The following is a 19,643-nucleotide window of genomic DNA, read 5'->3' as shown; positions in this document are numbered from 1 at the left end:
TGAGTCATCCTTCAAGATGAATGAATTAGCTGAGAGTACACTCTGAGCATGTCGAAGACCCGCTCAGGCACCTCTCAGCTCCGCACCAGGAATCGTGCAGTCAAATAACTGGCAGCCTTCCGCTGCTACGACCCTGTAGTTCGGGTTCCTAATGATGAAATCCGCTCTACCCTTTGTGCCTCCATCCAACATCGATCCATCAAAATTGACCTTAAGGAAGCTTGGGGGTGGAAGCTCTCAGATGAAAAACACCGTATGAGAAACTGCCGAGGTAGAATGGGAATCCCAGGTATCTCGAGCTATCAAAAGTCCTTTTAAGGAGGAAACATGACTAATTTCTACCACCTGCGTCCGGACGCTCTCTGCCACGAGCCTTGGCGACATGCTCTGCTCGTCGAAGGTTCGAGCATTCCTTGCCAGCCATATCTAGTATGCTGTGCAGGTCGTTCTAACCGCCTCCTAGCGTGTCAATAGGTTGCTCGGCCACCAGCGGATGGTCCGTAAGAACTGGTCCTCCTGAGACCAACCCTTCCACAGCAGCCCCGCCGCACACCACGCTGCCCTCGCCCATGTGCACTAAAACAGTGCATGGTCCACCAACTCATCAGCTCTGCATGCCCCGCACTCAGGGGGCAGCCTCAATCCCTGTCCGCTAAGTACTTCTCTCGTCGGAAGCCGATGCCAGACGACCTTTCATAAGAACAGTGCGACTCTCGGATGGAGGCCCGAGTGACTGACCCAGGCACAGTCCAGACCTGACTCATGCTCTTGCTGGAGCACTCGAGAGTGCTCCCCCACCCTTACGCCGGTCCTATACGGCGTGCTCCACACCCGAGTATCCAGACCCGCATACCCTGGAATCGGAAGGGATTGGACCCTCTCAGCTTGGTGTGTCCCAAACATATGACCCAACCTAGCCTTATCCCAAACAGCCCTACCAAGGACAGAGGTCGCAAACCCGCAGTCCCTCCACTGCTTCAATGTCAACCATAGTCAGCCAGAGTCTCAAAGGTAGGGCACCCACCCATGGGTCGCCAACCATGTCGATACTCCGCCCATCGTCTATCAACCATATAGTATTCTCCACAACTGTGGGTAGGTATCTTGCGATCTCTCGCCACATAAATGAGCAATGACACCCACTGCGAATCGTCCCTATAATGTCCGTTCGGCTATATTTGACAGCCATGATCTGACTCCAGAACCCCTGCGACTCAAGCGTGAATCGAGCTGCATGTTGGACAATCAGCGCCTCGCACCTCTCCACAAGAGACAACACACCGAGGCCACCCTCCCTCATTGGTAGGCACACTCTCCCATGCCACTAAGTGCATCCCGTGACCCCCTCCATACAACTTCCATAGGAAGCTCTAAAGTAGCCACTCGATCCTCATCAACACTGTTTTCGGAACCACTGTGTTTGCCATGAAGTGGACATGCATGGAAGCTAACACTGATCTAATCAGCGTCAATCTACCCATCATAGAGAGTGAAGATGCCTTCCAGCCCTCCAGTTTGCTTCGAATCCTCTGCACCAGACCGGAGCACTCGGCCATCCGTAACCTCCTGCTCGTAATGGGTACTCCTAGATAGCTCCAGGTCCCATGCTGTACCGACATCTCCAGTATCCCCGAATCTTCTAACCCTATGCTCAGTGCTAGGGTTGAAAGAGATGGTTGACTTCTGGAGGTTTACCTTCTGCCCCAACACTGCGCAATACTCTCCTAATGACTCGTGCATCCGCTGCCCGCGCCCTGGCCAGGAATAGACAATCGTTTGCGAACAATAAATGTGATATAGACCGAGATCCTAGGGTGGGAACAAACGCCTCCAGCTCCCAGTTAGCACAAGCAACCCGCAGAGCCCGAGATAGGACATCTGAGCAGACGATGAACAAATATGGGGATAAATGACATCCTGTCTAAGCCCCATAGTAGACCTAAAGAAAGGGGAAGGCGTACCGTTAATCAAGATGGAAAACCTCGACCCCCGAACGCACTCCAACATCCAATCAATCCAAATCTCATGAAAGCCAAAGTGCTCGAAAACGCGCCTCAAGAAGCTCCACCGAATTCTGTCATAAATCCATTCCATATCCAGCTTGACAGTCATCAGGCTTTGCCACTTGGAGGCGCGCCGGAGATCCTACATCATTTTTTGGGCCAGCGTGACACCACAAAAGCACCTTGCTCTTGGTAGATGAGGCCTTGCAGCAAATATTTTATTCTGCCCACCAGTATTCTTGCCATAATTTTATAAAGGATTGTGCACAAGCTGATAGGCCTGAAGTGGCTGGGCTCCCTTGCATCATGGCGCTTCCGTATCAGCGTAACAAAGGTAGCTCTCTAGTCGTCAAGCATCACTGCCTGACCGAAGAAAATTAACTCATGTTTTCACTTGCATTCCTATAGATGTTGGTCTTTTTTTTTTTTTTTGGAGGAAATAAATTGGTAGAGGAACCGAAAGAATTAAGCAGCCGCAGATGAAATGCTTGGTATTGGATGAACGATCCAAAATTGTTGCTTGCCTGACGTTAATGAACTGAAATTAAGCTTTTGGTGAGATGCGCAAAGCTTCCATGTAACTCGAGCCCAAGCTCTAAGGCTTTGTTTTGTGCGACTGAGGCAGAGTTGTGTGCGGTGGTGCCCTTTTTTTCAGGAGAAGTACAGTTTCATCCCTGTAATTTGCCCGATTTTTCACTTGGCCTCCCCTTCTACTTTTAAAAGTCTCGGACCAGCCCTCAAGTGTTCTCTGTTTTGAATCGTCCATCCGTCCATTTTCTTACCGGTCGTGTTGACGGTCATCAGAAAATGTCTAAAATACCTCCTTCTATTTAAGAAATACAACGAGAACCACTCATTTTCAAATATATTGTTTTTCAATCTTTTTCTGAAAAGAAAATAATTCAGCTTGTACGGGGAGAGATGGATGGACCTGGGACGATGGCCCCCTCGCGTCGCTGAGGGTGTCAAGGGAAGGCTTTGGATGGAATCAAGCAAGTTGTTGGATTTTGATTGATGAACGGCATCATCAACATGAAAAATATTCGTGCATCGCACGGTTGGAACTTCCATCACAATTCCCAAAATGGGGCGGCAAGTGTCTATCCAAACCGATCGCATTTTTTTTTTTCACTCACTCCAATAATAATTACCCGGCAACTAGCTGGTAACTACCTGCAGAGTCATCATCACCACCACCAATATTATTGCCCTTACCACACGCATGATCACCATATATCACCATGTCCTTGAGGCAGCTCCTCGGGACTCCACACCACCCATCTCGGATCACTCACCAACCACGGCGTATTGTCTCGGCCATGGTGGCGCCGTCTCGCTTCACACGTTTGCCGGTGGTCGATCTCAACCGTGGCACAATTCGAATGCCTTGTTGCGTCTTGAGCTTGGCCTGCTGCTGCCGCTCGCAATCAATCCAACTTCCCCTTTCATGCGCAGAACACCACCAACACGCCATCTCAAGAAGTCCGTACCCGTGGCTGATCAAAAAAGCAAGCACCTCCGCATGGTGGAGCACTGTTGCAGACAGTGGTGCGAGCTGCGACTGCAGTGATTTGGACCAGCTTACATTGGACTTTTCTCGTAAAGTCGAGCATGTCGGGGACAAATCAAGGAGGCGCTGCTCTTCTGGGTGAAGTGGTGGGCAGTGGCGGAGAAGAAGGCCGCTGCGTCGAAATGGTGGAGGTATGTGTTGATCCCACCGGCGGTCCCGTAGAAAGCTCCAACCATTGACATGCAACGTGAGGAGGGCATGAGAGAGTCAATGACGATGATGAAGCTGCCACGGCGACACCTTTAGAGTGAAGGTAGTGTCAAAGGTGTAATTTAGTACCATCGGAAAGACCACACGAAGAGAGGGCGAAGGATAACAAGGGAGCTGCCGGTTTTCATAGAGGAAGAAGATGACGAGAAGTTAAATGACGAAATTAAGGAAGGCAATCAAATAAAGATAGGGAAGAGATGGGAGGAGATCGCCGTGGGAGACGGTCGAAGCGACCGAGGGCAGCAAGCAATGGCCATTTCTCCTTACTACATACGAATCTGAGGATAAAACGAACCGTTTAGCCCAACTTATACCGGGTTAAAAATCAATAGCGGGGTTCCCATGGTCTCACTTTTGCCCCGTTAGGCCCGCTTTGACCGGATAATCGGGATTAAAAATTAACCGCCCGATGTTTGGCGCCAATTCCAGGATAAATCACCCCAGATAAACGAGGAAAAAAGATGGCGGGCGGGGACGAGAGGGGGGACACGATCGAGCCTTGCGAAGAATCATCCTCGGCAAATCCTAACCCTAGATCCGTCCACACCAAGGCCCTGGAGGTGGCGGTCCACCTCTTCCGGCGAGGCCGAGGGCCGATCGACGTCTTCCGATCGAAGCTGGGAGGGTAGGATGAGGACCGCCTCGAGGTCCAGGACATCCCCGTGAAGGATTCAAATCCCTCTTCGCCTTCAACCCCTCCTTCGGGAGGGGCGCCCCGATTCGCGTCAACCCCAGGAACGGCCGGTCCCTTTTCTCCTACTCTGATGGATCCGTTGTCTTCATCGACGGAGAGCCCAAGGTGATCTTTTTCTATCTAGGGTTTCGTTTCTTAGACCTCTATGTTTCCGTCTTTTCTTGAATTTTTCTAATTGATCTTTTTTTTTCATACTCAATTACCATTTTCTTTCGTTTTTGGTTTTTCAAGATGCCGACCCAAATTGCACCAGATGTTAATTTCTGAAGTCAAAAATCATTGGCTTTAATGAACTTTTATTAAGTATATACACTTAGAAGTTTTTCTAATTTGTAGCAAAAAAAGGCCCATATGCTCTCTTTCTGGGGTTCTGTTCCTCCAAATTATTTAATTCAGCACAATTAATCTGTCCTGCCTTAAGATTTTGATCGGAACAGCAGTGTTGACTCTTCTGATAGCCGTGTTGTTGAAAGAAACTCCAGAATGGTTTCAGGCATCGACATCGAGATTCCCTGGTGGAACCTTCCCGCCATGGGTTCTTGCATGTATTGTTGTAGTTTTTACTCGGCTGAGGAAGAGAACGAAGGATGTATTGAAGAAGTTGGATGGTGATTATACAATCCAAGGTACTTGTTTTGCAGAAGCTTACAGAACTCTTTTCTTTTGTTTTATGCTTGGTTTGGTTGATTACATTGGTGTTCCTGAATCTTGACTGCACTTGGTTCCATAAACTGTATCGTGTAAAAGAATGGCTGATGAAACCGATTGCAAGAAATGTTTTGGCAAAATGGTTGGTTATTTATGATGTTTCTTTATTTCCATTGCCGATTGACTTGTGCCAATATCTTGGCAATGTTTTTAACTTTTTAGCAGTTTATGTCGCTGATAGCTTTCCTTTTCATGTTTGTGGATCAAGTCACTTAAGATGACAGCATGGAAAGCACATGGTTGCTCCAACGGTGATGCAGCAAATTTCTTTGGATTAGGGGATGATTACTAGATTATACACCTCTTGCAACCTCAATAAACATCTTTCAAGGTTGAATAGCCAAACCTCTTGCTTGTATGGTAGCTTGCTCACTTCATTTTCAGCTTCTCTAAAGGAATTATAGTTTGAGTTTAATAAATTCTGGCTTTCACTGAAAAATGGTGCACTTATTTAATTATGAAGTGATTCAGAGTACTAAACTTCTCAGTATGATGGCAAAGGCACTGCAATCTAATCACATAATATCCTCTATTGCTAGTTTTAGCTGCCATTGCATGGTATTAGAAATTGATAACTGACATTTTATATTCTGAAGTGAAACATAGCCACGCTTTTGTATTAACTCTTAACTAATGAAGCATGATGTTTTCTCAGTCTCGATGCATAGATACACTTTTGTTTGGTTGATTACATTGGTGTTCCTGAATCTTGATTGCACTTGGTTACTTAAATTATATCATGTAAAATAATAACTAATGAAACCAATTACAAGAAAAGTTTTGGAAAAATGGTTGGTTATTTATGATTTTTTTTATTTTCATGTTTAATTGACTTGTGCCAATATCTCAGAAATATTTTTAACTATTTAGCTGTTTATGTTCGCTGCTAGTTTTCTTTTCGTGTTGTGGATCAAATCACTTAAGATGACAGCATGGAAAGCACATTGTTGCTCCAATGGCCATGCAACAAATTTCTTTGGATTATACCCCCTCTTGCAAGAATAAAGACATCTTTTAAGGTTGAATCAGCCAAATCTCATGCTTCTATTCTAGCTTGCTCACTTCTTTTCAGCTTCTGTAAAGGCATTATAATTCAATAAATTCTGATTTTCACTGAAAAATGGTACATTTTTTTTAATTATGAAGTGGTTTAGAGTACTAAACTTCTCAGTATGATGGCAAAGGCACTGCAATCTAATCACGTGATATCCTCTATTACTAGTTTTAGCTGCCATTGCATGGTATTAGAAATCAATAACTGACATTTTATCTTCTGAAGTGAAACATCGATACTCTTTCGTATTAGCTCTTAACTAATGAAGCATGATGTTTTCTCAGTCTCGATGCATGATATTTTCTCAGTCTTGATGATTCTGTTATCCTATCTACCGATGATCCTTATACTGCTGTCATTGAATGGTAGATCTATACTGATGCAAATGTGGAACTATGTGTTGTCATCCACAAAGATTTCTGCCCAATCATGTTGAATCTATCCATTCTCCATCACATTGGCTGAAATCATTTAAGTTTTAGAATGACCTGGATGATTGGGTTGTTTATATGTTTTTGAAGTAAGCTTGAAATGGTGGACCTAATTGGAGAACATTAAGTTCACATTTGGCATGACCTATTTGTTTTTGAAGTGTCAGAATGGTTTATGCAATGCTTATACTTATGAACAGACAGACAGCATAAATACCATGATGATAATCTATTCAGAAGCTCTAATACAAGTTCAAAACTGAAACCAGTAGTCTCAAGGCTAGCACAGTAATTTCTCACTGCCTATAAGCTATTAACTATAGGCAATGAACTACAGGATGCAATTTGCTTGTTTCTTTCAGTTTCATGATTGATTAAGCATCTTAAATTGAAGAGCCAAGTCTTGTATATGCTATTGGTTCTCTTATATTCATCAACTTAGGTTAAGTTATTTTCCACAACAAAGAATCACATTTGCACACTAGCAATTGTTCTTCAGGTGTTGTTTTTTTTTTCTGAAGTCTTGTAAATTATAAATTAGAGTTATATATTTTAAAGCTTTAATTAACTGTGCTATCATCTGTTTTTTTATGTATGGTACAACTTCTTTTTTTTTAAAAAGGAAATTACTATATCAGGTCTGCATGCATTCTTGCTTCATGATGCGCATGAATTCTAATTCTAACGTGGAAAGAACTCCCATTGTAAGATATCCAAAATTTTATCCGCTGATGGGTTACCGATTATTGAGGATTGATCGTACGTCACATTACATGTGCTGATAAACAACATTTTTTAGTGAGCTGAATATGGCAGCTAAAGAAACTAAATACAGTTTTGCTTGAAGATTAGGGTGGTTGTCTCCACGACCTGTAACCACTTTTCTCTTAAACATTGAGGAAGAATCACTTTTCATAGTTTTTTTTTCTTTTTGTTGTTGTTGGGGGGTGTTGTTGGGGCGGGGTTTATTAGGTGGTTGGCCATGGCCATTGACGCTACCCCTCAGATGCATTGCAAGCGCCAGACTAGTTGTACACTTGTATGCCCCGCGGCTTTCCATGGTGGGCATTTGCACCAACGAATTTATGATCTTGTTCATGAATAATATTTAATGTCTTGTATGACAAATTCAGGAGTCGCCTCATACTTTAATTTTTCAACGCTGTGGATTGTTAACTTTTCACACAATGGCACTAATTTTTCTATTTTTTTGGATTGTCACCAATGCTAGGTCACTTCTGGTAGCTTCATGGTCCACTAGAATTTTACTCCTAAAGATCTTCTGCGATGCATTGTTTGCACTATAGAGTGCTGTGCAGCATTCGATGGACAACCATCAAATAAGATAGCTTTTCGTGCACTTCCTTTTGCATGCATTGCAAGCGCCGGACTATTTGTATATTGCATACCCCTCAGCTTTCCCTAGTGTGAATTTGTGAGCTTGATATGAAACAGTTGTGGTGATAAATTCCGCAGTCACGTCATAATCTAATTTTCAATACTGTGGGTCATCATTTTCCACGCGAGGGCATCAATTTTTGTGCATGCGGATCGTCACCGACGTTAAACGGTCAGAGCAGCAAGCTAGGGGAGATGGGCGATGGAGCAATTTAATTTCATACAGAGCGGAAAGGCTTTGAAGCGAGTTTTTAATATAATTGATTCCAATAGAATGGCGGTTTACACAAACCCAAGGTTTAGGAATTATGTTCATTCGCTGGAGATGAAATTTTCTCAAATTAGACGACCTTACGCTTATGACATCCAAACAGGGCTAGCATCTAATGCAACTTCACTGCCACCAGATGTTAAAGAAGAGGGAATGGGGGCAAAACATTCCTAGAAGGTACCGAGCTAAATACCATCATAGAGTGACTTATTTGGCCATAGTTAACCCTACACCTAAGATGGAGTTATAACCAACCAACTACAACAAGAGATGAACGATATGAAAGATAATTTGGAATATCCTCTGAAATTTTAGGATTGCAAGGTAAATAACCCCCAGAAGCTTCTCCCTTTCTCCATCAGTCATGAAATGCTTTTGGTTATTCTCTTCAACTGGTGCAAGTTACAATATAGATGCAGCAGCCGCACATCTCACAAAACACTAAACGAGAATTTATTTTCCATCATGGAATCTATATCCAGCCACTGTAGATTTAAGGATTGACAGGCATCAACCAGCTACCTGCCTCAGAATGCTCTCCTTTTTCACTCGTAGCATTCAGGAAGCTGACAGGTGGCTACTGCAGCTACCACAAGCAATGCTGTAGTTACAGAAAACAAATCAGATAACTAGTTGCAAAATATGCTTAAGCAGTTGCCATCCTGTTACATAAAAAAAATCAAGTTCAATTGTTTTGTATGTTATTTGTCCACCGTTAGCGAATTTAATCAGGGCCAGGAAAACTGCGTGTTTATCATTCTGCTCTAACATATGGTTACAGGTAATTGAAGTACATGCAACTGCATTAATGTCATTTGCATTCCACTGAAACCCCAGTGAATGCCTACAACTGCCTTCAGCTACTTTGCCATTAGGTACGGCAACCATATGATCCCACTGACCATGGGCCAGATTGGCTGAATATGAATGGAAGCAGCAGGCAGGGAAGCCTCCACATTTCATTGGTAAGTATGAGCCTGTTGTAGGTTCACCAAAGAATACTCAATGAGAATGTCCCTTGAAAGTATGGAATTTCGGGATGTAAATGATATAATTAACAACAATTATAATAATTTCCAAGAATTATCAAAGCGATCAATCTTCGGCAGGGTAAGAAAAGCAGTACCACAGAGAACAGAAATAATAACACACAGGTAGCTTCTTTTGCTTCTACTGTGTACTTTCTCTGACTTGGAATAGCATGTTGCATTATTTCTTATACGAGAGAAGATAATATCTTGTATGCAGATGAAAATTTGTGCCACCAGTAAATACATCCTCACCTTTCATTCAAATGGAACCGGAACACCTTGCTTCTTGTTCACAATTGCCATTGCCAAATATCGATTACCCATACCAATAGGTGTCTGATCGTCAGGGCCCTCCCAAAATGGAGCTTCACCATCTCCAACCAGTTGCCAATAGCCTGTCCTCAAAGACTCTGCTTGCTTTTCGGTGCAGTTCTGTAACAGTGCTTCTATTCGGAGGTTGATACCAAGATAACCTAAGAACTGGGATTGAGTAATTGGACCATGAACCGATATATGTTCTGTAAAAGGTCGTATCATTAGAACTGGAATATACTCTCATGCAGAACTATGGATATGCAGATGCAAAATAGACCTGTTTTTTCTTTAGTAAGTAATTAATGAAGCTTTTGACAAATCAGTAGAGGTAACTAGATATTGTCAAACAAATACCTGAAACTTCTTCAGCAGAATGCCTAATAGAAGCAAAATCGACATAGGCACTCAGATCAGCTGAACCAGGATTGTCTAGTATGTTCACAAATTTATGCTTCCGAATAGCCTACAGATACGACATCTAGATGTATCAAACTCGTGAAATCTGTTAAAAAGATGGCTGCATGAGATCAATGTGAAACAGATGATTCTCTCCAGATGTAAAAAAAAAATCACATAAGCAAAATACAGGAAAGGATTTGGGGGGAAAAGAAAAACTAAAAGACGCAAAATATGAATATCAATCCGATAATTACAAATGATGCTAAATAAATGTTTGATTACCAAAATTTCATCCAAGAATAAGTAGAGCTTTTAAAATGACACCCTATCTAGTGGCACACCTCGTATGGTATTGAGAATTACAAAGGATCGGGCCACTGCTAGGAGATGCCAAACTGTGACCAGATCCATAAGAAGCAGAAGTGATAATAACAGTAAAGAACTATCAAATAAACATAAAGATATTGAACAAATTTCTTCAAGCCATTCAGGGTGAGCTTACAGAAAGTACACGGTACTATAGTTGAGATAAAAGTACAATGAAAAGATGTAGACATTATCAACATCATCAAAGAAAGTACCAACCTGTAAACTGTCTGAAATAATTCCATTTTTCCCATAATCAATAATGAGAGCCCCACCACCATCAGAACTAATTCTCTTTGCAATCTGATGAGTCAGCTCCATTGCTTTGGGACACACTTCAATATGGTCAAGCTTCACTACCTCCTCAGCAGAAGCCCACTGACAACGCTTTCTCAGATATAGTAGAGTTGCAGGAGTGGGCATTGGAGATAAAACAAAGCGAAAATTGCTAAATAAAAGAAAATGTAAGATTATATTACCAGCTGTTATCCAAGTCATAATGAATAACATGAAAATTAAGTACACTGACAAAATAGATTGTTGAACACTTACAGAGAATCTTCTGACACATCTATCATTTTTTCACACCAACCACGTGAAGATTTCTGCAGTCAAAGTATAACAAACCCTGAGTGAAAAGGCCTCACTAGGACAGCACAAAGTCTTCATTGAAATAGAATTATAAACAATTATTGCACCGATATTGATCTTAAAATTTACAGCTATTAATCGTAAATATAAATATATGCCATTGTTGTATAAGAAAACTCTTATAGGATTCCCTAGAGTAAGAAAATGAGTTAAAAAAACTATAAAAGAAACAGCATATCAATACCAAAAGTTCTCAAAATAGAACTAAAATAAAGAAGGTGCTAGTTGATGCATTACTCATGCTTATAAATAAAAATTGGTGACCATTACAGACTGCCACCATGAAGACCTTGCAACTCAGATGGTGAACAAAATAGCCATGCACACAATGCAATGATTTCTGATGAAGGGGTTTTCAGACAATTGCAGGCACTATTATTGCATGCATTGTCCTCTTATCCACAACTAGAACTGGCGTGTGCAGATGCACATGGTGCTTCAAAGTGTTGATCAGGCATGTACAACTGACTTCTGATGAAGATACACTCGCAAGACTTACATATAAAAGTATTCTTTTGTCATATGCAAACACTCTGAGTGCATGACATTCTCTCAGCTAGCTTTTAAGAGAGAATCAGATAAAATGCATCTCAAGAAAATATCACTATGATTATCTGCTCCAACTATCATTTACAAAAATTAAAGTACAATTAGCAGTTCCAACTATTATATATTTGAAGTTGAGTGGAGACGACAGACAAAAATGGGAAAACACCTTCACTAGTAATACCGGAGATAACCTAAAGAACTGGAAGACTTGAAAAAAATAAAAAAAAAATGAATAGGATGCAGTTCTCATAAAAAAGTTTTATAAGCATATATTACTTTCAACAATAATTACATCAAGTAAATACTGCTAGGCCAAATGCAGTTTCCAGGGGCTCGTTACCTCGTACATCAAAATATGCTATAAACTCACATACTGATCTGGCATGCTTTCTGCATTCTGCGCTCATGTGATGCACAAATGCAGTTTCCAGGGGCATGTACATCAAAATAGCAATTGAAGGATATGTGTGAATATTAGGACAAATTTTCATGATCAAGCTTTTAATGCCATCCGTGTCATGCAAGTCTAACATATCAATAAACACAAGCTTTTGAAACCTATCAATCAAAACATATCATAACAGTCAACAAAGGTATAAGCAAACATTTATTCTCAAATCCTTTTCCCCACATTTCCTAGAGGATTGCCTAGGCATAAATCTATTAATTCTATCTACCCATAAAATACCAATTCTTCCAAAATTCTCTACCATATAACACAGCAAATTAGCAAATAAGGAGAATAATTTTTTTATGTATCATTTCTACTGAAAAATGTACAATTTCATCAATTTGGTTTAACCTAGCTTCTGTTTTGCTTGTGGTATGCCCAGCAAGGAAGGTCATACAGGAGCTTGCATGAAAACTAGTTTCTTCTAGTTTCTGGAGATTGCAGTAAATTCTCTTCTAGTTTCTTCTAGTTTCTGGTCGGCCTGGAGATTGCAGAATCAAGGGACAAAACAGAGATTCTCACTCCATGATAGAAGATACATGTGCAGCAAAATTTTCAAATTCTTCTAGTTTCTGTGGACCTAAAACCAAATGTAGGATACTCTTGAGGCAATACAACTTTCTACATAAGTTTCCCCATCATGAAAACTATACATATTTAGAAACTGACATAAAGGATAAAGGAAATGATGAACGGATTATCATGTAAAGATATTTATAGTCAAGGATGTTAGTTTAAAAAGCTCCTGGCATTTATATAGACCTGCTAGAGCTGGAAATTTTCATTAGTTGCAACTAGGAGGTTTTCCAACAGTCTGACATTGACTGGTAAAACATTTCATAGAATATAAGTCTTACCACCATCTTCATTCATATATCTGAAGACAGGCTACTAAATAAATTATTGACCCTATTTACAAGGGAACAAAGTAGCGAAACGAATAGGCAACAAAAACCCCCTGACAAACCTGAAATTGATGGACTGGTAAAGCATCAAAGAATTCATGCGCAATGATAATGGTTGGTGCTGTAGGAGAAAAAAATCAAAACTAATCATTAGAAAGAACAAATTAATGTTTAAGTTTTCTGCAACATAAGAAATGCAAAACAACAGGCTAGAGAAAAGAAGATTTGAACTTGCTAACTCTGAAGTTCAAGAGGACTTCATACATCCTAATGGAACCTGTTCCAAAGTGGAATGCCAAGAAACAGGAGATCCAGACAACATGCTAATTGTCCTTTTAGTACTACCATCTTCGTTCATAGTTTCATCCACACATTTTAAAGCACTGTATTGAAGCTTCTGCAAGGTGGGACTGCACTCTACCATGTGAATGTGAAGAGACTTTTTAAAATTCATAAATTTAGAAGAGCCCTACAAGAAAGATTAGCTTATCTTTATAACTTAATGGATGCAAATGAAACAGTGAGATGAATAAATAAACCTCACTTACTTGAAGTTTCAACAGTAAAACTGAACTAGAATTTCAACACGGAGAGAACAAAAAATATTCCTTACACGGAGAAGATCAGCCATAAGTGTCCCACGTCCTGGGCCAAGTTCAATTAAATTCACTTTTTCAGGCTGCCCTATCTGTTCCCAGAGGCACATAGTCCAAACACCAATCATCTGAAATAATAGCATCAGATAAAATTAGATTAGTTTCCGGTATGCGTCAAAAAATAAATATTGTTCTTTTCTGCCACTCTAACAAGGATTATAAAAGTTGATGAAAAAAACTGATGGCATGGATCCATACATTTTCAACACCAAGACTAAATTAAGCCAAAAATATAGATCTAGCATAACTCCCTACTAAGTAGAAAACATTCACTCGTTATGCTTCACTTCTGTGAACTTAGGCCTTTGTAACTATGAGATAAGCACTCATAATTACATTTATATGGTATAATGGACGGTAAAGGAACAAACTACTAACTAATGAATTTACCTCTCCAAACATCTGGCTCACTTCAGGGGAGGTAATAAAATCACCCCCAGCTCCAAATACATCTCGATTGATGTAGAAACCTGAATGAGGATTTGTCAAAACTTCCTCCATGTATTCAGCAACTGAAATAGGACCTCCACGGAACTATTAAACAAGTAAGCAATTAAAAGAAAAACCATTAGAGTTGCTACACTGGAAAATAAAATCATATTGGAAAACAGAATCTCAGCATAATTGGAAGATGGAATCATGGAACCATTGCTAAGTGCGAAAAAATTATAGCAGACTTCAATCAAATTATTCCCATGTGTGACACGAGGAACTCTACAGTATTTTGGGGGTGGGGGGGGGGGGGGGGGAATTAAAAAAAAAAAAAATCCTTTTTTGAGACTCTAAATTTTATGATGAAATACAAGTATGTTTTTCCCCTTTTTTGGGGAGCACAACACTCCATCAATCCATGGAAATCAATGTGTATAAGCCCCTTACTGACAACCATAGTTGATGAACATTTATGTTTGATGAAATTTATGCTAACTAAAGTCTCATCAGTTGCATCTTCGGTTTATAGATAGTTCAAAATTACTAAGGTACATTCTTTAATGCATGTATAGTAGAAATATTTAGTATAATTTAAATGATCTCTTAGGCAACTGGAACCAAATTATGAAAATCTGGACCAAATTCACTCTGATTTTGAGTTTCTTTAGTAGTGTAGGTGGACAAAATATTTTGGCCAGGACAATTTAGTCTCTAACTCTCAATAGAAACTAAATAAATAATTTCCAGTTGGTTACTATAACACTTCAATAAAAAAGCTTCTGATGATCTGTTCCATCGGTATTGACTATCAACTTACAGCAGCTCTAGGATCATCAGCAGTTTTATAGTTAGTGCACCAAGCACTTCATAGCCTTCAAAACCATATGACCTCTTGAGAATTTTCTTAACCCTCTAACTCGAAGAGGCTTGTGTTAACAAGAAGAAAAAGGAATGTATACAGGCACTTGAGACAAATACACACACACACACACACACACACACACACACACACACACATATATCTTGGGACCCCAGAAAATACTAGTAGTAGGCAATGACAAGTGGCAAAATAGGTCAACCTAGGACATGTTAACCTCTAGTCATGATGACACACCATACATGCATCACACACAGAGTTAAACAAATTTTTCAATGTGAACAAAGAAAGAAAATGAAGTTAAAAGGAACTTTAAAAAAGAACACCCTAAAGTTAATCTAACCCTCAATTCCTCTATAAGATACAATCTTTAGGCCCCTCTCGCACATAGATTTCAGCCAATAATGCCATCACTATCCTAAAAGGTTGGCCACTCTTGCAAGGGATAGAGTATGATAGATCAAGCTTATATTTCTAAGCAAATTCCTAATCCATCCAAGCTTAAATCTTAAACTGCACAACGAAGCCGTGGTCCACTATAGCCGAAGTGACATACCAAAAGTGACGAGGAAGATTCAGATCACTGGTGAACTCCTTGAAAGAGCAAATATTACATGTAATGATCTTGTTTTGTGATTGAATCTGAACAGTCGTGGAAATCAAAACGGAAACATTTCTAACCAGTATACTATAAGGTGCATCAATATGGCCCTAGAATCAAACAAAGTATCAAACAAACGAGGAACTCGACCTTGATTTGAAAGTAGGAGCATAATTTTTTATTAATGTGACTATTTAAATAACAACCAAAAACCTTTTAAGGGTCGCTCAGTGCATGAGGCTTCTGCCACTACCGGTTGCCTTGCCTCCACATGCGGATAGACTGTTTCCGTATCTAAAACCTGCGACGCCCAGGTTATAATGAAACAACTTTGCCATTGCACCCAGGTTCACCCTCTAAAGAAAAGAATTTTTTGATGCCCGATAAATCAAAAAATTCTTTTCTGCAAAACTTCTCCCAATATGATGGAAAGTTGGAGCTACCAAACCCACTCAAGAGTTGACTAGGAGCTTCTATATAGTCATCATATTCCATGCAATTTATCTGTACTAATTTAACTAAACATGCAAAATCTAGAAATTCGAGTAAAGGTTATCAAAATCATTTACCCCATGCCTTTTCAAGGTTGGGCTCCTAGTAACAGCCATCTAGGCAGGACTTCAGTAAGAGGGCATCCGACAACCTAATATTGCCACATGTGCAGGTTGACACTAAAACACACTCAACAAGCATTCATTGAGATCCTGTACTTTTAAATTGATTACTCTCAAGGGATATCTCTAACAGTTTAAAGTCGTTTCTGTTCTGTAATTTTACTGAAACTATAATGAGGAGGTATATAATATAAATATATGTCTAGTAGTTTACGATAATTCACGCCATACATGTTTATTGAAGTTATAACAAGTTATCAACCACAATCTTTCAATATCAAAACTTTAAAATAAAAAAAAGTAGCTATACAGCGGAAAGATCTGGGGCTAAAAATGATGAATAAGAACTTCAAGGAAAAATAAAAAGGCAAAATTTTTGAAATTAGAGAAGTTCTCTGGTGTTATCTGCTGCTTCCCGGTCCACCAACAGCAAGCAACAGCTTATCTCACACTCCACATCCCTCTTGACTTGCACCTTCTTCCTTTCTTTTGTTCTTTTCCGTCCCTGTCCTTCTTTCTTGACTACCTAAAAACCGCATGACCGTGCCTGTGACCTAATTTTTTTCTAGTGCCCTAGCTATTACTAACACAGTCTATTCATCACAGGAATGTCGTGCTTTATTTCTTGGGGATATCCCATATCTTACATACCAAAAACTTATAAACGTGCACACAAATAAAAAACCTTCCAGAGCGAAAGGTTAAGCAGAGGAAATACAAAGCAATGGTTAAAAAAAATATATATATATATAATCTGACAGTTAAAATAGCAAGAGAAAACAAAGAACGATTTAAAGATCAAACGATTCAAACCTTTATAATACTCTTGAGATGCTTAACGAGCTCGGAATCCGAAGATTGATTGTGGGAGTGCTCTTCAAATTCGCAGGTCACAAGAAACAAGAAAAGAGAAATAAAATAAGATATTCCTCTCAAAAAATTCCAGGAAAAAATCAAGGGAAGAAAACGACAATTAGGTCTACGAACGATCGTTTCCAAGTGATACCTGCTGAATTGTGCAAGCCGGAGCGATCGATTGAGATGGACACTGCCGGGCGGGAGGAATCTCGAAGATTCTCATGGGATTCTTCTTCTTGAGACGGAGAAGGGTTTACGGTTTGAGGAGAGGTACGAGAAGACAAAGACCTAAGCGATCGAGTCGAGGGTGCGAAGGGGAGAGGAAGGGTTTGGAGCAGGCCATTGGAGAGGAGAGGGAAGGCTCGGGAGAGCGATCTCCGAAGCATCGAGGGAGAGAGCGTGCTCGTGCAACTGAGAAAGGGCGAGGCGGTTGAGCGTGCGTCCGGGAGTGAGTTTTATATAACAAAATCGTAGGATCTTGATCGTAATATTCACTCTAGGGACTTAAATGCATAATTGCTTAGACCCAAATGTGAACTAATGTCGGCAATCGTGACACTAAACTCTGTCGACCAAAACTTTTACGGATTGCTTCTGGACGGCTCCTGGAACCTTAAGATGTAATATTGACCGTATGGAAGTCTGCGTGCTCATAGTCGCAGTAAATTTGAACAGATGTCGACATTTGATATGCCGATGTCATTTCAATCTACTGGTTGTAAGTGCTGCAGAAATAATATTATATATAGTAGTGTCATTTTTACTTAAAATTAAAAATAAATAAGAGAAGGAAGAGCTAAATTAATTCTTACCATTGTTATTGCTATGATCTGAGCTAGGGGAAGGTTTTTTTGTCCAAGCAAGGGGCATGCCAAGAAGATGAACCAGTAGTAGTCATAAATTAGCTCGATGCAATAATTTGACATATTTATTATTTCTCTCATTCTGTGAAGCATCGAAACGCGAAAAGATCAACCATCGACCTCTTTTCTTTTTGCATTTTTCTTTTTCTAAAAAATATTTTTGTTGTTCTAGTAGAGGGGAGGCCGAACTAGCTTCTTCATTTATATCTATTACTATCGTATTGCTCAAGAGTAAAGACAAAAATGAATCAGATAATACCTGTCTGAATCCATTTTCATATCCAAATCTATTCGAATATGGATAAAAATTTGAGAATCCGGCTAATATCCGTATTCGTATTCATATCCCTAAAAACAATAGATATGGATATTAATAGACACTTATCCGATCTGTATCTGAATATCCAATTTCATTTGTAACCTTATTTAATTTTATACAACATTCATGAACTTTTAAATAAAATAAATGACGATATTAATATGCTATTAACTTGATTTATCATCCACTTAGTCATATCTTTGATTATGTGGTCATAAAATTTAATTTCGATTTATGCCTATATTTATATCCATACTTCGATATCCAATTTATATCCGTATCCGTTTAAAACAAAGATGAATATAAATTTTTGTATCCAACTAATATTTATCTTCTCTGCTTCTCTAGCTCTTAAAATTAGACTCTCTCTTTTTTCATGGGCTAGATGTTCTGTTTTATTCTCACAGCTGAGCAATAAAATTTGCTTGGAATAGGACGGAAGTGATCGTTCTTGTTGCACTTGCATTCAATCCGGTTATTTGTGTCAGTGAAAGAAAGCAAGTTCACAACGTGTGAGCACAATGTTTGATTTTTTTTATTTAATATATTCAAAGTATGATAATTGCTATAAGTTAGATCTGAAAATTTTGGAGCAAAAAGGGTCAGCTAATACGTGAATAGAAGAAGAAAAAGGTCTAACGGTCAGCTAATTTTTACAATAAATATAAATTACATTAAAAGCTTGAAATCATGCAAAAGTGTCAAAATGGACTCGACACCAAGATGGATATTCCAATTCATCTATATTTGAGTTAAACTAGAATGGAAGACTTGCAAGGTTAGAGTGAAATGAAAAGGAAGTATCTTAAGTCTCTAAGTAGTAGAAAGAAATCTCGTGTGCTTCGTTGTGAGAGAAATCAGAGTTAGTATATATTTCATTCCAAGGGAATGTAAAAGTTGGCATTTCCAACATCTTACAATTTGAGAAAGAGTACACAGGAACAAGTTGGTATGCTTTCAAACATTAAATTTTACCCTTCGTGAGGAAGCAGAAATGACACTGATCTCAAAAGAATAATGTATGTAACAATTAGTTTTAATCAGAAATCCAATAGATGGATTTCATGGAGCCAAATGGAAACTTGTAACTAAATTGCTTTTACTTTGAAGTATTACTCTGTTGAACATTTTTTCTTTGAACTCGAGAATCAAAAGAAAATATATACAACACTGCCTTCCATATCAGGAAACAGAGAAATCTCTCTGCTGCAAATCCATCATACCCGAACATTTTAAATTTGCTTCCAACCTCTGCTTTCAGAGTAATTGAACAAAAATCTCGTAAATGTTCTTGGAAGAAACATTTGCAGAAGCACATTCTCACCATAAAAATTCATATCAGATAATTCTTCAGAGACCAGAACAAAGCATTTTACTAAAAAACACAACAGAACACACTTCAGGGGTCCAAGAATAG

General features: G+C 39.5%; 1 protein-coding gene and 1 long non-coding RNA gene across 4 annotated transcripts; one reads left to right on the top strand and one right to left on the bottom strand.

The window, feature by feature from the left end:
• The first annotated feature begins 4,963 nt into the window (after positions 1 to 4,963).
• Positions 4,964 to 5,604, top strand: LOC148702585 (uncharacterized). Its single transcript, XR_015969138.1, has 2 exons — positions 4,964 to 5,103; positions 5,394 to 5,604. It is a non-coding gene; the product is annotated as an uncharacterized LOC148702585 (long non-coding RNA).
• Positions 5,605 to 8,704: 3,100 nt separating this feature from the next.
• Positions 8,705 to 17,494, bottom strand: LOC103720541 (NADH dehydrogenase ubiquinone complex I, assembly factor-like protein (DUF185)). 3 transcript variants are annotated; one of them, XM_088705111.2, is made up of 11 exons: positions 17,193 to 17,494; positions 17,000 to 17,061; positions 14,053 to 14,196; positions 13,620 to 13,730; positions 13,271 to 13,475; positions 13,069 to 13,127; positions 11,003 to 11,055; positions 10,670 to 10,898; positions 10,040 to 10,148; positions 9,623 to 9,888; positions 8,705 to 8,940 (listed from the first exon to the last, which is right to left on the bottom strand). In XM_088705111.2, the coding sequence occupies exons 1-10, from the start codon at positions 17,428 to 17,430 to the stop codon at positions 9,626 to 9,628; spliced, it is 1,473 nt and encodes a 490-aa protein (XP_088561237.1). In that variant the 5' UTR covers positions 17,431 to 17,494; the 3' UTR covers positions 8,705 to 8,940; positions 9,623 to 9,625. The 3 variants fall into 3 exon arrangements, with proteins under 3 accessions (XP_088561237.1, XP_088561236.1, XP_088561238.1); XM_088705110.2 differs by lacking the exon at positions 8,705 to 8,940 and adding an exon at positions 8,983 to 9,316; XM_088705112.2 differs by lacking the exons at positions 8,705 to 8,940; positions 13,069 to 13,127; positions 13,271 to 13,475 and adding an exon at positions 8,983 to 9,316.
• Positions 17,495 to 19,643: the final 2,149 nt, after the last annotated feature.

The sequence above is a fragment of the Phoenix dactylifera genome, chromosome 9 (assembly GCF_051530095.1).
Source record: "Phoenix dactylifera cultivar Ajwa chromosome 9, Ajwa_hap1_PhDact_Kaust_v1.1, whole genome shotgun sequence".
Lineage (NCBI taxonomy): Eukaryota > Viridiplantae > Streptophyta > Magnoliopsida > Arecales > Arecaceae > Phoenix > Phoenix dactylifera.
This window is presented reverse-complemented; position numbering and strand designations above follow the sequence as displayed.